Source organism: Arvicanthis niloticus, chromosome 1 (assembly GCF_011762505.2).
Source record: "Arvicanthis niloticus isolate mArvNil1 chromosome 1, mArvNil1.pat.X, whole genome shotgun sequence".
NCBI classification, from domain to species: Eukaryota; Metazoa; Chordata; class Mammalia; order Rodentia; family Muridae; genus Arvicanthis; species Arvicanthis niloticus.
The window spans coordinates 133,785,450-133,798,880 of NC_047658.1; the positions used below are offsets into that span (position 1 = coordinate 133,785,450).

At 40.2% G+C, this 13,431-nt stretch overlaps 1 protein-coding gene across 2 annotated transcripts in view; it reads left to right on the forward strand.

The window, feature by feature from the left end:
* The window catches only part of LOC143435565 (uncharacterized), a 274,667-nt gene extending 262,467 nt beyond the window's left edge, over positions 1-12,200 (forward strand). Inside the window, exons 2-3 of one of the 2 annotated variants that reach the window (XR_013105997.1) lie at positions 6,105-6,261; positions 11,090-12,200. Coding sequence is in view for 1 of the 2 variants with exons in the window: in XM_076918719.1 (XP_076774834.1) it covers positions 6,105-6,160 (56 nt within the window). In the remaining variant the exon portion in view is untranslated. The other variant, XM_076918719.1, reaches the window with a different exon arrangement.
* Positions 12,201-13,431: the final 1,231 nt, after the last annotated feature.

Below are 13,431 nucleotides of genomic sequence, written 5' to 3' on the forward strand. Positions count from 1 at the left end.
GACAGCTGATGGCGGCACCTTATTTGATCTTGGTTTCCTTTCTCCTACATTAGGCTTTACATTTTTTTTTATATACTAAAGAAAAGCTTACAAATAAATACCGATTCCAAGAACTAAGAAATAAATGAACCAAAGGAAGGAAAGAGAAATGAAGAGAGAGAAAGGTAAAAGTCAGAGATGAAACAAAGCACCACACATATGTGTGTTCTAAATATGTATGGCTGCATATAACTGTGATGGACTTATTCCAAGAGACCTAATCTCTTCAGATCGAAGGATCCCTGTGCTCTCTCATTTACAAATCAAGCACTGCAGTTGTGAGCATACGTGGCTCTTCAGGAAAAACGAGCAAGAGGAAACCTTAGAAACCTGAATATTAGTTTTTCAAGAACGTCCACATACACATTTTACAGGTTTGTTAGGCTTTACAAAAATTTGAATGTGTTGAAATTTCTTTGTATAAATGAGAAAGGCTCCTCCACCCATACTCCACCCCAATAGTTTGCTCCAGTTGTTTAATAGTGAGAATGTAACTGAAAACTATTCAGTGTCATTGTCAGATATCAAATTCTTTGCTCAGATCTGCAAACTCAGGTGAATTCAGGTATCACTGATATCACACATTTATAGGAGAATCAGCATGTTATACAGACCGCAGCCAAAACAAAACTAATACTGATATTACACTGCATAACTTGCAAAGAAAAGAGCATGAGAGGATTGCCAAAAATAAGAATTATCCTGTTAGGTTCTGAATTCCTGTGTCTTAATTCTAGATCAGCCTATCTGGTTTTGCCAGGATATGTTGTGTTGATCATTCCAAAGTTTCAGTGGCTAAGTGGAATAAAGATTTATTATCTGGATTCCAGCCCTGATCTAGATTCTTCCATCAGGGCAAATTTCCTTTTATGCCCCAACTCAGTGATCCAGGCTCATGCCAATGTGTGGCTTCCATGATTCAGCAACCTTCCGAATCCCAAAAAGACTATGGCAGATCACTTGGGCATTTTATAATCAAGGCTGGAAGAAGCCCACACTCTCTGGTCCATAGCAAAGGTACCTAGTTCTGTTTATTTTATGTCCTGTTGTTTCCTAAAACCTTTGCAGAGGTACAGCAGAGCTTCTGGTTTCTGAGGGAAGCTACATAGAACACAGCATAAGCCTTTTAGTATACTTACCAGATGAAATTCCTAGAGAAAAGTCTAAAACATTTAATTTAATTAGCAGTGTTTTTCCAAACAATACTTCTGATGGTTACCCTGATTTCTGGCAAGATCACTGTGAGGGCAACATGTTCCTTTCTTTTATAACACCTATTGACATGCTGCATGCATCTATTTTCCTTAATATTTATTGGTAGGCATGATAGTACTGTATCTCAAAGACACATCCATGAAAAAACAGACCAGTTAAATGTCTGGTGAAAGGTCAGGTAAAGATTGCAGTCTCTCCATGTCAGACAGAGTTCTAAAGGCTGGCAGTGTCGGGGAGAAGAAAATAGACACTGCTCGTTGGAGTTTCAGTTGACACCTCAGACTTGAGCGCAGGGATTTGTAACACCTCCTTAGTTCATGCATGGGCGTGTTTGCTAGTCCAACTTTGCGTCTCTTTTTAGTTGGTTGTTGTAATGTGTATATGTGTGTATAAATTTATATATGTGTATATATTTATATAAGCATATATATTTGATATTTTTAGGTATATAATTCATATATTTCAATAATCTGGTGCCACTCTGGACTGTTAAGTCCATGGTCCCAGAGTACATGAAAATAAAAAATGACATGCCACTGAGAGAATGTATTTAGCTGAGTTCTTTGGGGGAATAAAGTCAATGGGATGCGTGCATATAAATGATTTATTAGATTGCTTTACACGGTAGTGATTGGGTAGCCCAACAATGGCCATCTTTATGTTAGATGGGTGGAGAGACAGCTCAATCCATGGAGCAGGCTAACCCAATATTCCCACTCTGAAGCTGGAGACTTTGGACAGAAGCAGCCGTGAGAGATGCCCTGGCTCAGGAAGAAGGAAGGGAAGAGGTACAGAATGTCTTTTCCTCATACCTCTTCCCATCTTGAACTTCCACTGGATGGTGCCCATTGTGAGGGCTAGGCTTCCCAGCCTGGTTCAGTTCTGTCTGGAGAAATCCAAAAGTGAGTCTGCTTAGTGATTCTAAACTCCCATTAAGGTGAGAGCCAAGACCAACGTCTTAGGGTGGGGGTGGGGGGGGTAAGTTAAAGGGCCATGCATGTGGAAGGCATCCTGACTGGCTTTTCTGGGCATCATTTCTCCTTTCTTTAGAACAGCTTGTCTTGATTGCTGCTCCTGTGAGAAAAATGTGGTGACAAGGACATAAAATGAAAGGCAGTGTGATGGTTTGTATATGCTTAACCCAGGGAATGGCACTATTAGAAGGGTAGCCTTGTTGGAATAGGTGTGTGAGTCACCATAGGCATGGACTTTAACACTCTCATCCTAGCTGCCTAGAAGTCAGTCTTCTCCTATTTGCCATTGGAACAAGATGTAGAACTCTCAGCTCCTCCTAGATCATGCCTGCCTGGATGCTGCCATGCTCCTCCCTTGATGATAATGGACTGAACTTCTGAGCCTGTAAGCCAGCCTCAGTTAAGTATTGTCCTTATAAGAATTGCCTTGGTCATGGTATCTGTTCACAGCAGTAAAACCCTATCTAAGACAGGCAGCATAGAAGAACAAAAGTGTAGGGCAAACATATTCACATGAAATGAGTTCATTCAGATTTGTGTCACTACTGCAAAGCACTGGAGAAATTGATAATGATGTGATCATTCTGAGGGAGTCCAAAGAATTGGCTTCTCTGACATCATCTTTCACTCCCCTCCCAAGACAAATACTTATACCTCTAGGCACAACTGCATCCCTGTTTTTTCTTTGTAGAAATGTGTGTGTGTGTGTGTGTGTGTGTGTGTGTCCAGTGGTGAACATCAAGGTGACTCTGAACATATTTCTCTTACAGAATGATTGTGTCAAAATCTCACCCGATGAGCGATGTAAACTGGCTTTACTTAAGTTTCATCCCCTCTAATATCTTTACCAGCTCTGGGATTGTTGGACCTTCCTTTGTATTTTTGTATTTGTGTGAATCTGTCTCCTAAGGGACTGTGTGTTACTCGGCTGCATTTATATTTGGGATGCCTTTTAGAGAATCTGACTGATCATCCAGATTTGAAGGGAGAGCAGTGGGGGGTCAGGTGTGGATATTGTTCTGTGACCTGCAACCTTTGATGAACTAAGGGTCGGGCACCCCATTCAGCATGCAGAGTTCTTTGTGGTACACCATAGAAGATGCATTGAAGAGTTCCTGGGCCGCTCCATCACACAGCACAGTTCATCTGTTGTAGCCTGGAAGCAGCCAGGGACAAACCAAAACAAGCGTGTGTGGCTGTGTGCTCAGACAATTTTTCTTTAAGGACATCAACCTCAAGTTTCACATAATTGTCAGACAGCCTTCTTCTTATCCTATATTCTTTCAACCATTTAAAATATAAATAGCATCCTTGGCTTTCACAACATACAAAAACAGGTGGTGGGACATTTGGCCTGTGAGCCACAGTTCGCTGACTCCTGGACTCAATTTCAGGGCTGCTGGCACTGGCTTTGGTAGTGAGCTTTACTAATTATATGAAGCTGCTTTCTGGAAACTCTGATTCCATTCCCTTAGCCAATTCACAAGTGTTTTAGTTGATCCACTTCCTAACAGAGGAAATACTGTTGTGTGTGACGGCTTCAAGGGCATTGTAACAAATTAAGGTTATGGAATTTTAGAGCAAGTTACACCACCTCAGGACTAAAGAGTATGATTAAAATATTAAAATGGAAGAATGGAACATAATTCATGGTTTAGAGCAAATCATCTCAGATACTTTCGGGAATCAATAACCCATGACATCACTCCCATCCATCCCAGTGACATCTATTCATCTCAGAAAACGAGAATTCCTGCTACTATGAAATGATCGCAGAGCACACACAGGGGTCAAGTTAAATACTCTCCAAGAAGATTGGTACAATTGTGAGCTAGAATGAAGCCCAAATTCATCTGCTCATGTGCTTTTCAAAGCAACCTTGACAGTTTTAATACATTGTTGATGTCTACAATCTATTTGCACTGGAAATTTTGCAGCACAAATGTACACAAAAATGGAGGCAATAATTTGATATAAATAAAAACATAACAATATTTTAATATTTTATTTGTTAAACTTAAAATATAATCCTATCATTAAGCCTTCTTTTTCCTCCAACCCTTCCCATGTAATCTGCCCTCTACACACATACACACACACACACACACACACCATATATATATATATATATCCTGCTCAATCAGCATAGTCAGAATAATGCTACTTGTGTGTATATGATTTCAGAGCTGACCACTTGTGCTGGATAACCACTTACTTGAGGAGTTCTTCTTGAGGAAGACTATTTCTCCTGCACTCAATGATTCTTATAGTTCTTTACCTAGGGTTGGGCCTATGAGATTTCTCCCTTCTACAATAGCATGTCAATTGGTGTTGTCATTGTTCAGGTCTTGCTTAGCCAGCCTTGTTGATGAAATCTCATTGGGGTAACTTCTGTGATGCTTCTAAGAGATGCAATCTCAAAGTAAACTTCCAGTTCCTCTGGATCTCACCATCTTTCTGCTTCCTCTTTTACTAAAATCCCTGAGACGTAAAAGTAGGAGCTGTGTTATAGATATATCAATTAAGGCTAAGTACTATACAATCATTTATTCTTTGAATTTTGATTGGTTGTAGTTTTCTATAATGGTCTCTGTCTGTAGCAAAGACCTATACTTATTTATGTGAATAATGGTAAATATTTAAAATGTAATTAGGAATTATGGTTGTTTAGTAAAGTGGCAGATATAGATTCTCCTCAAAGATCCTATATGTGTCAGTGCCAGCAAAGGCTAGAAGAGAATATGAGATATCCTGGAGCTAGAGTTGTTGGAGGCTGGGAGCTGCTGAGAACTGAATCCAGTCACCCTAGAAGAGCAGTAAGTACTCTTAACTGGTGCCATCTCTCCAGTTTCACATAATAATAATTTAATGCCAGTTAGAATATAGCACCTCTAAGGAGGGCAGCCCCCAATTTTCCACAGGTCTACTTGTTGAATACAAGAGGAAGCCATAGCCATCTTTACTTGATAGCATTTCTGAGAAGAAGCCTGTACAAAGCAGTTACAACTTCCCCTCACTTGATACTGGAGCCTCCCATCTTCATAATCTTCATATTGTTTTCCTCATTCGAACCCCTTCTGATTTTTCTTTTGCTTACATTATGGCCTCATTAGAATTTATCAAATTCTTCCTTATTCAGAAACTTCTGATTGCAAATTCTATTTAATCAAGATGCTGATTGTCTACCTCAAGTCAGTGTGCTGAGAAAAACAGTGGCTGGACAGTCGCATCCCATGGACCGTGGTTCAGTGCAAACCTGAGAATACCTTAAAGTGGCATTAGGGGAAATGAGAGCTCTTTTACAGCCTGGCATGTGCTCAAGGCCTCTAGCATAACAGAAAAGATGCAGACTTTGTATCCCACTACTGGGACTCAGACGACTCCTCGGCCAGCACCAAATATAGGCTCTTAGCAAGTAATTTAATCTCACTAAATTCAGTGTATTAGTCAGCCCATGTGTGCATGAATCTATAAGGATTCCATTTAAGCAACAATTTTATGGTCATAAGCATCTGACACTAACCTATTAACTGTGGGCATTTCTTCATTCACTTAAAACAGGATTTAAGATTTAATTTTTTATTTTGTCCTTTAATTGTGTGTGTGTGTGTGTGTGTGTGTGTGTGTGTTTGGGTTTTTGTGCACATGAGTGCAGTATCCATAGAGGTCAGAAGATGGTTTTTAAAAACTGGAGCTGGAGTTACAGACAGATGTAAGCCACCTGATGTGTTTGCTGAGAACCAAACTTGGGTACTCCGCAAGAGCAGAATGTGCTCTTCAATGCTGACCCATCTCTTCATCCCCTAAAAGAAGATTTCTATATTTGCGACGTAAGTCATATATTTATCATTAACAAAAAGTTATATATTTATCAAGGTCCCTCTAGGCACACACACGGTTGCAGTTTTAGGACATCTAGGAAGCTGTTGTGACAAGGCAGTTGATGCCTGAGGAGCAGAAGGAAAAGCCATGTGCTTCATCAGCACCCTATACACAGAGGCATGAAGAAGTGGCTCCACAGGAGGATCACTGGGTAAGTACAACATACAGCGGGCTCAAACGATGGTCGCTTAACACGTCAGCTACCAAACTGACGTAAGAGAAATGCACAAGCAATCAGGGTGGAGTAGCTTCTTGTACAGTGTGATGAAGGACCAGCCCTGACCTGAAGCTGGGAAATGGAAAGATTCAGATGTGAAGGCCTCCAGCAGAGTTTTCATGCTTTCTCCCTTGTCACTTTAATTCACCCCCTCTGCCATTATCACCACAGGAATCCCTAAACTCAAATATGGCGCAAGGGTTACATTTCTGGCTGCTTTCAATTTTCTGCATTGTAAAATCTAGAACCTCAGATACAGAGTTCACCACCATATGCATCATCCATTCTGGCTCCTTAGTCTCATGTACACTTTCTCTTCCCCAGAACCAAAATACTCTGGACTTCTCGGTCTTCTTCATAGCTCGGTGTGTCTGCACATGCTATACCTCCTCCAGTAATAATCTCATACCACTTTACCCTTGGACATTTCTTTTTTTTTTTAATTTCAGTCTCAGTTCAATGATAATCTTCATGGATCAAAGAACAGGAGGTACAAGAAACTGTGAGATACCACATAGATGCTGGGAACCAAACTCAGGTCCTCTGCAGTAGCAGGAAACATTCTTAACCACTGAGCCATCCACAGGCTTTTAAATAAGTGTATTTATATGTACAGTTTCCAACTTCTAGGGATGAGAATGCTTGCAGTACAACTATATGTTTTGTGAATATTGTGGAATACTAATACTTAAATAAAATTATCCCAAACATAGAGGTTTGGGACCATCTCAAAGACGGGGGGGAGGGGGGAGGGAGGAGGGAGAGGAGGATGAGGAGGAGGAAGAAGTAGTAAAAAAAAAGAGTGATACTGTGAAACAATTTAGAATTTAAATAGACAAACCTAAGAAAGAACAAATTGAAATTCAGCAAAAAATCTTAAACCTTGGATAAGACAACTATGAATGTCTTTACTAATGAAATGATTTATGCATGAATAGCGAATGTCTCTTTTATATGTCAGGTACTGTGGATACAAGGCAAACAAAGCTGCATTAATATCTCCTGTCAATAAAATGTTGGCATCCCGAAGTGTGTTGAGCAAGGAGGAAAGGTGGAATACAAGAAAATCTTCCAAGTGAAGAAGAAAATTCTGTTTATTTTCTAGATGTAGTAGGAAGCCTTTGTAAGTTTTACGTAATGCAATGAAACGGCCTGACTTAGAGGCCACTCTGGTTCTTCTATGGTGATGAGAGGAGGATATGACCTTGGAAGCCAGTGTGCCAGATCAAGTAATAAATGGCATTCAGAACCACTGCTTGGGCTGTGAAGACATATTTATGAACTCCACCTCTACGAGTTCTAAATCTATAGATCTGGGGGTGATATGCATGGGTGGGTGGAATATACACATCTCAAGAGTTCCTGGGCGGTGCCTATGCTGCCAATTTTAGACCACACTCTGAGCAACACTGACTTGTCTTGGAGGGGGTAAACAAAGCCGAAGCATGCGTAGAACAGCCACTGGAGATACATGCTGAAGGGCAGATCATGAGGTGTGATGTGTCAGTACCAGAAAGTATTAGGACAAACCCAGACCTATGATACCCAAATGAGATTAAAACAGACACACATTCTCAGAAAGGAAATTTCTCAGCCCATGAAACCTAGATAATGTTTAAAAGGAGAACACAAGAAGAAAGACCTTTCTCTCTGGAGACCATTCAGTACCTGTTTCCTGACACTGGAAGAAGATGCTTTCCTGGCTCTCCTGGAACTCATTCTGTAGATCAGGGTTGCTCAAACTTACAGAGATCTGCCTGCCTTTGTCTGCCTCTGCTTCCTGAGTGCTCTAAAAGCATGCCACTACACCTGCACATGCTTTACATTTTAACCCAGGAGAGATTCTAGATTCTAGAGTTAACACCTGAGATTTGAGAGCCTGGGAATGGTTGAATATGAGAAATTCCTGGGGTTTCAGATAAAAACAGGAGGTTGGATAAACAGGCATGAGGTGTAACCCTGCATCATCCCTGTTTGGCATCTTAGGAAACCCTCCCAAAATATTCCAGTGTCACTCATAGAACGGATTGCCCACCCTAGCAGGTCTCTCTACAATGCTCAGTAGACCAGTGCCTGGGGATTCCTTCCGCCCAGCCTTTGCCTGTCTCTTTGGTTTTGTGTTTCTTCATTTTATCAACTTTTCTTTTGTCTCTTTGCCCAGCTTTACTATCAATTGGATTTGGCTCCCAAAATTTCATATGCCTAAGTCACAAGTCCTAATACCTTAGCATGTGTCTTTAAAAAATATTTTTTCATTGGCTTTGAGTGCACAGAAAATGGGGTTTCATTATGACATTTTCATGTGTACTATTGCACCTTGGTTATATCTGTCCCCTGCTCTACTCCTACTACTGTTTTGCATCCCTCCTCCCAGTTACTGGTCTCTTTAGCTTTCATGGTGTGTGTGTATGCACGTGTGTGCACATGTGTGCACGTGTGTGTGTGTATGTGTGTGCTTGTTTGTATGTGTGTATTTGTATGTGTGTGTTTGCTTGTTTGGATGTGTGTGTTTGCAGCATGTGTGTATGCATTAGTGTATATGTGTTTGCATAAGAAAGATCTCGGCATATCCCTGAAGACATAGATAAAGATGAGATAAAGACATAGATAAAATTATGATATCTATTATAACTAGTGCCTTATTTGAAGGAAAATTTGGACACAGAAGCAGGCTCACAGGAAGAACAACATGGGAGGAAAACAGAAATCAGGAGAATGTTTCTGTAAGATCAGGAACACTAAGGATTGCTCACAAAACCCAGAAGCCAAGAGTGCCGTGAACTTTGTTACAGCAGCTTTAGCAAGTCCCTAAGAACTCCTCCTGAGATCACTCTGGTTATACTGAAGGCTTAGCTTTAGACTTAGCCTTCTTTGTTGCTGAGATCTGCCTTTCTTCTTTAGTCTGCAGCCAGTGGACCAATGCCAACCTTTCCATGATACAGACCAGAGGCTCTGAGACTCAATCAGGATATAAGGCCTCATATCCCCATTTTTCCAAATATGGAGGTCATACCCTAGTCAGAAAGCAGATAGTCACCTGCTTTAGAATCTATGTCCTATTTTCTTATCATCTTTGCATCCTATCAGTTATCCTGAGCCTGAGTCATAGCCAGTATGTTTGTTGAGTGAGTAACAAATGTAAGCAGTCATTCTTTATTTTCCCCTGTGGTAAATGGAAAACTTCAAGGGCCTTTGACCTTCATGCTCGTGTCTTTCTGTCAATGCAATGAGTGGTTTATTTGGGAAGCATCTGTTTTTGGATCGCATTACCCTGTAAATGTATATTGTTAATGAAAGTGATCAGTGCAGATGAAGCTGACATTAACACTAAAGATATGGGGGATTGCTTGGGTGTGCAAATGGAAATGGTTTAGTGCCAGGGGATAATGAAAACATGAGAATTAGGACCGCGTTATTAAACGGAGGGGATGAGACTTGTCATTAGTTCCCACTGCTTCCTGAAGTTATTGTTAATAGCTGTTCGAGTGAGTTGACGGGAACATGTGGAGACAGAGGATGAGAAGAAACAAATGTGTAGACAGCGTCTGCTCACTGAGATGTGCGCGTTCAGAATTGATCGCCCCGCAGTGCTTGCTGAGAGGCTAGTGATTTTTGAACTGATCTGTTTTTCCAAACTCACTCAGAGGCCCAAGCAGCTGAAAACTCTGCAGATTCCTCTGTGCGCCTGCATGAGGCTTTGATTTCCAATGCAAAGTCAAGTTCATGTAGCCACACTTGGGTGCCAGACCCTGAAGAATGATGATATGGGGCTTGGGGGTTGTTTCGTTTTGTTTTGTTATTCGTGGAGGAGGGTGGTTCAGAGAAAGTATGCAGACAGAACTTAGTCTATTCAGGTTGCTATGACAGAATACTATAAGCCCTCTGGCTTATACACACCACATAAAATCTTATCCTCACAGTTTTCGGGACAGGGGAGTCTGTAAATAAGGTACTGGCAGATTGGTGTCTGGGAAGCCCCTCACTCTTGTGAACAACTGTCTTCTTGCTGTAACATCACACAGACAAGGGGGTTGGCCATCTCTCATGGGGCTTTTTGTAGTCTCACCATGCTCCAAAGCCCTCATCTCCTACCTTCATCTCCTACCATTGTACACGACCACAGGGTGCTGGTCAGGTTGGAATGGCAGCATGTGAGTTTGGGTGGACACAAGCCTTCAGATGAAAACATACAATTTCTAGAAAGAGGTGTGATGTCTATATAAGTAGGGAGGGGAGTACAGTCAGGGTTGATATTGTGTGTGTGTGTGTGTGTGTGTGTGTGTGTAGGGAGGAGGGCACAGTCAGAGTTGATACTGGCCAAACCAGAGAACATAATCACCATACTGCTGAGCCATCTCAATTCCAATAACACTCAACGATGCTGAGTCTGAAACTTAACCCTTATCAACCTAATACTTCAACTAAAGCTTCACTAACACTGGACCACACTTAATCTAAAATCCAAACAATAATCTAATGCTCAACCCACATACAATCTAAAACTCAACTCTATTCAACATAGCACACTCAGTCTAATGCCCAAACAATCTACAGCTCAACCATACTTTACTCCCGTGTTGCCTCAATTGACATTAACCAGGCACTGCCAGATACTATTCCTATCCTTCTAATTTCATATAGAACATAGAAGTTTTTCATATAAAACTTACATCACTTTTATGTTCTCAGGTTTATGACATAATTTTCAAAATTACTTTTAATTTTCTTAAATAAAAAAAAAATAATAATGGTATACTTGCAGATTTCATGACCAGACTGAATTGTGAAGCCTATGTCCTCGTGCTCCCCAGTGCCCATGGACAGTGAAGAAGACAAACAACCATTAAGCTTCTTGCTAAATAAATATCAAAAGGTTAGAGTTACCTAGATGTGGCTAGGTTGCAGAGCACTTGGACAAACTATGTGAAGCTCTGGAGCTTGTCCCCATCCCCACAAAACCAACCAACCAACCAACCAAACAAACAAACAAACACTACAGAAGAGTTATTACTTTGAAAAGGAAGAAGTTTACTGGGGTAGAGGACAAAGCATATGGCATTTAGAAATAATTGCTGGAGCTCAAATCACAGCTTATCTTTCTCTATGTAGAAACGACACCAGGAAAGCCAATTCGGGTGCTGTCAGCTACAGAGTGAACCAAAATAACCAGGATTTGTGAGGAATGAAAATAACAGTACATATAAAGGGCTGTGTGAGACATGGAGGTTCAATTAGCAAGAGATGTTATTACTAAGTTACACATACTCTGATTTAAATATGACCATTTGCCTCTTATGATTGTTTTGAGAGCATATTTTTTAGGGAATACTTCTCATGGGTATTTAGGCATTTATGTATGCCTCACCCACTGTAAACTAATCAATTTTGGTTTTGCATATTTTGTATTATGTTAAATGACAATTGTTTGAAAAAATCAGAAATATTTCTAAGTTGAAACATAAACCAGAAGCATAAACAAGAACTAATATGTCCTTCTTGTAATCTAGCTTGTTGTTGAACAAAATAAAACTGAGTCATCTCTGGAAAATATGTCACAGCAGGAATCCAGTGGAATTTAGTTTTTAAAACTCAGATAAATCAAATGACTCTCATAGACATAGAGATGTATATTGCTAATTCGCTTCACAGAAGAAAGAAACAAGTTATTGAGCTGTTGGTACCTATCCTGTAGCCTAACTTCTTCATCTCTACTCTTCATCATGAGACCTAATGATCAGTCATATTATAAAAGCCATCACTTTATTGTCCATGAATGGTTGAAGTACCACCTTCAGGCAAGGGATGCTGTGTAATACCAATGTAACTATTTTTTTCTAATTAATATACATTACAATATATTATTATATATTATACATTTTATTACATGTTATATATTATAGTATATTAATTATATGTTATAAACAATAAAAATATAATTATAATATAATACATTATATATGCATATATGTCTGCTTGTCTCTGTGTCTGTCACATGCATACAGGTACTCTTGGAGGCCAAAAAAGACCTAGGGTCCCCTAGAGATGGAGTTACAGTAGAGTGTAAGACACCCAATGAAGTTGCTGGGAAATTAATTCAGATCCTTTGGAAGAGCAGAAGCTGCTGGTAACCAGATGAGTCATGTCTCCAGCCACAATAGTTATTTCTTAGTTAGGAGAGATGACAGAGGTTCTGGTTAGTCAACAAAATGATAGACTGGGTATTAGGACTATCTTGTACCTCACTGGTACAATTAGGAATAATTATGCTCTAATTGTATTTTAAGAGAAAAGTTTCATTTTAACAGGAAGGGTGATATGTAGGAGGAGCTAAGGGGGAAGGAGTACCGAGAGGAAGAGATGGAGTAAGGAGAGGAGAAGATGAAGGAGAGGAGAAGCTAGGTGATGAGAGAGAGAAGGGGGGGGGCATGGAGGCAGATGTTCACGTGTCTCCACCAGTCAAAGATAGTTTATATATCTAGGTTGGGTATTGGGTTACACTTCTGATTGAGCATTACCAAACTTATAAAGCCTTTGATTAACATTTTAAAAAATTGTATAAAAGCAAAAAGGAAAAGGGGGCATGGGATAGGGGTTTTCTAGGGAGGGGAAATGGGGAAAGGGGATGGCATCTGAAATGTAAATAAAAAAAGAATAAGAATGTACAAAAAAAAAACCTTAAAAAATGTTTTGAAGGTAAAGAACCAGTATGGAGCTTCGTCTGCATGCCTGTTGTCATGCTCCTTACCCTGATAGTCATGGACTAATCTTTCAAGCTGAGAGCCCCTTATTAAAATCTTTCTTTTATATATAAAAAAAAGAATTTTTAATGTGTGTGTCCAAAAGGAGTTCTTTCCTAAGTAGACATCTCATCAGGATATGACTTTTAACTCCACAAGGAACATGCACAGCACAGTGACTGTGCACACCTTGTGGGTACAGACATTCAGTCTGGTGGCTCTGAGGACTATGGTGTTTGATGAAGGGTAGCTTTCTGAGTTTGATAAAGCCCCCAGGAGACAAGTACCTAGACAAGGAACAACCTGGGGAAGAAGCAGAGAGAGCAGCCAGTGGGAAATGAGACCACAGTACAGGGCTACCGTTGCA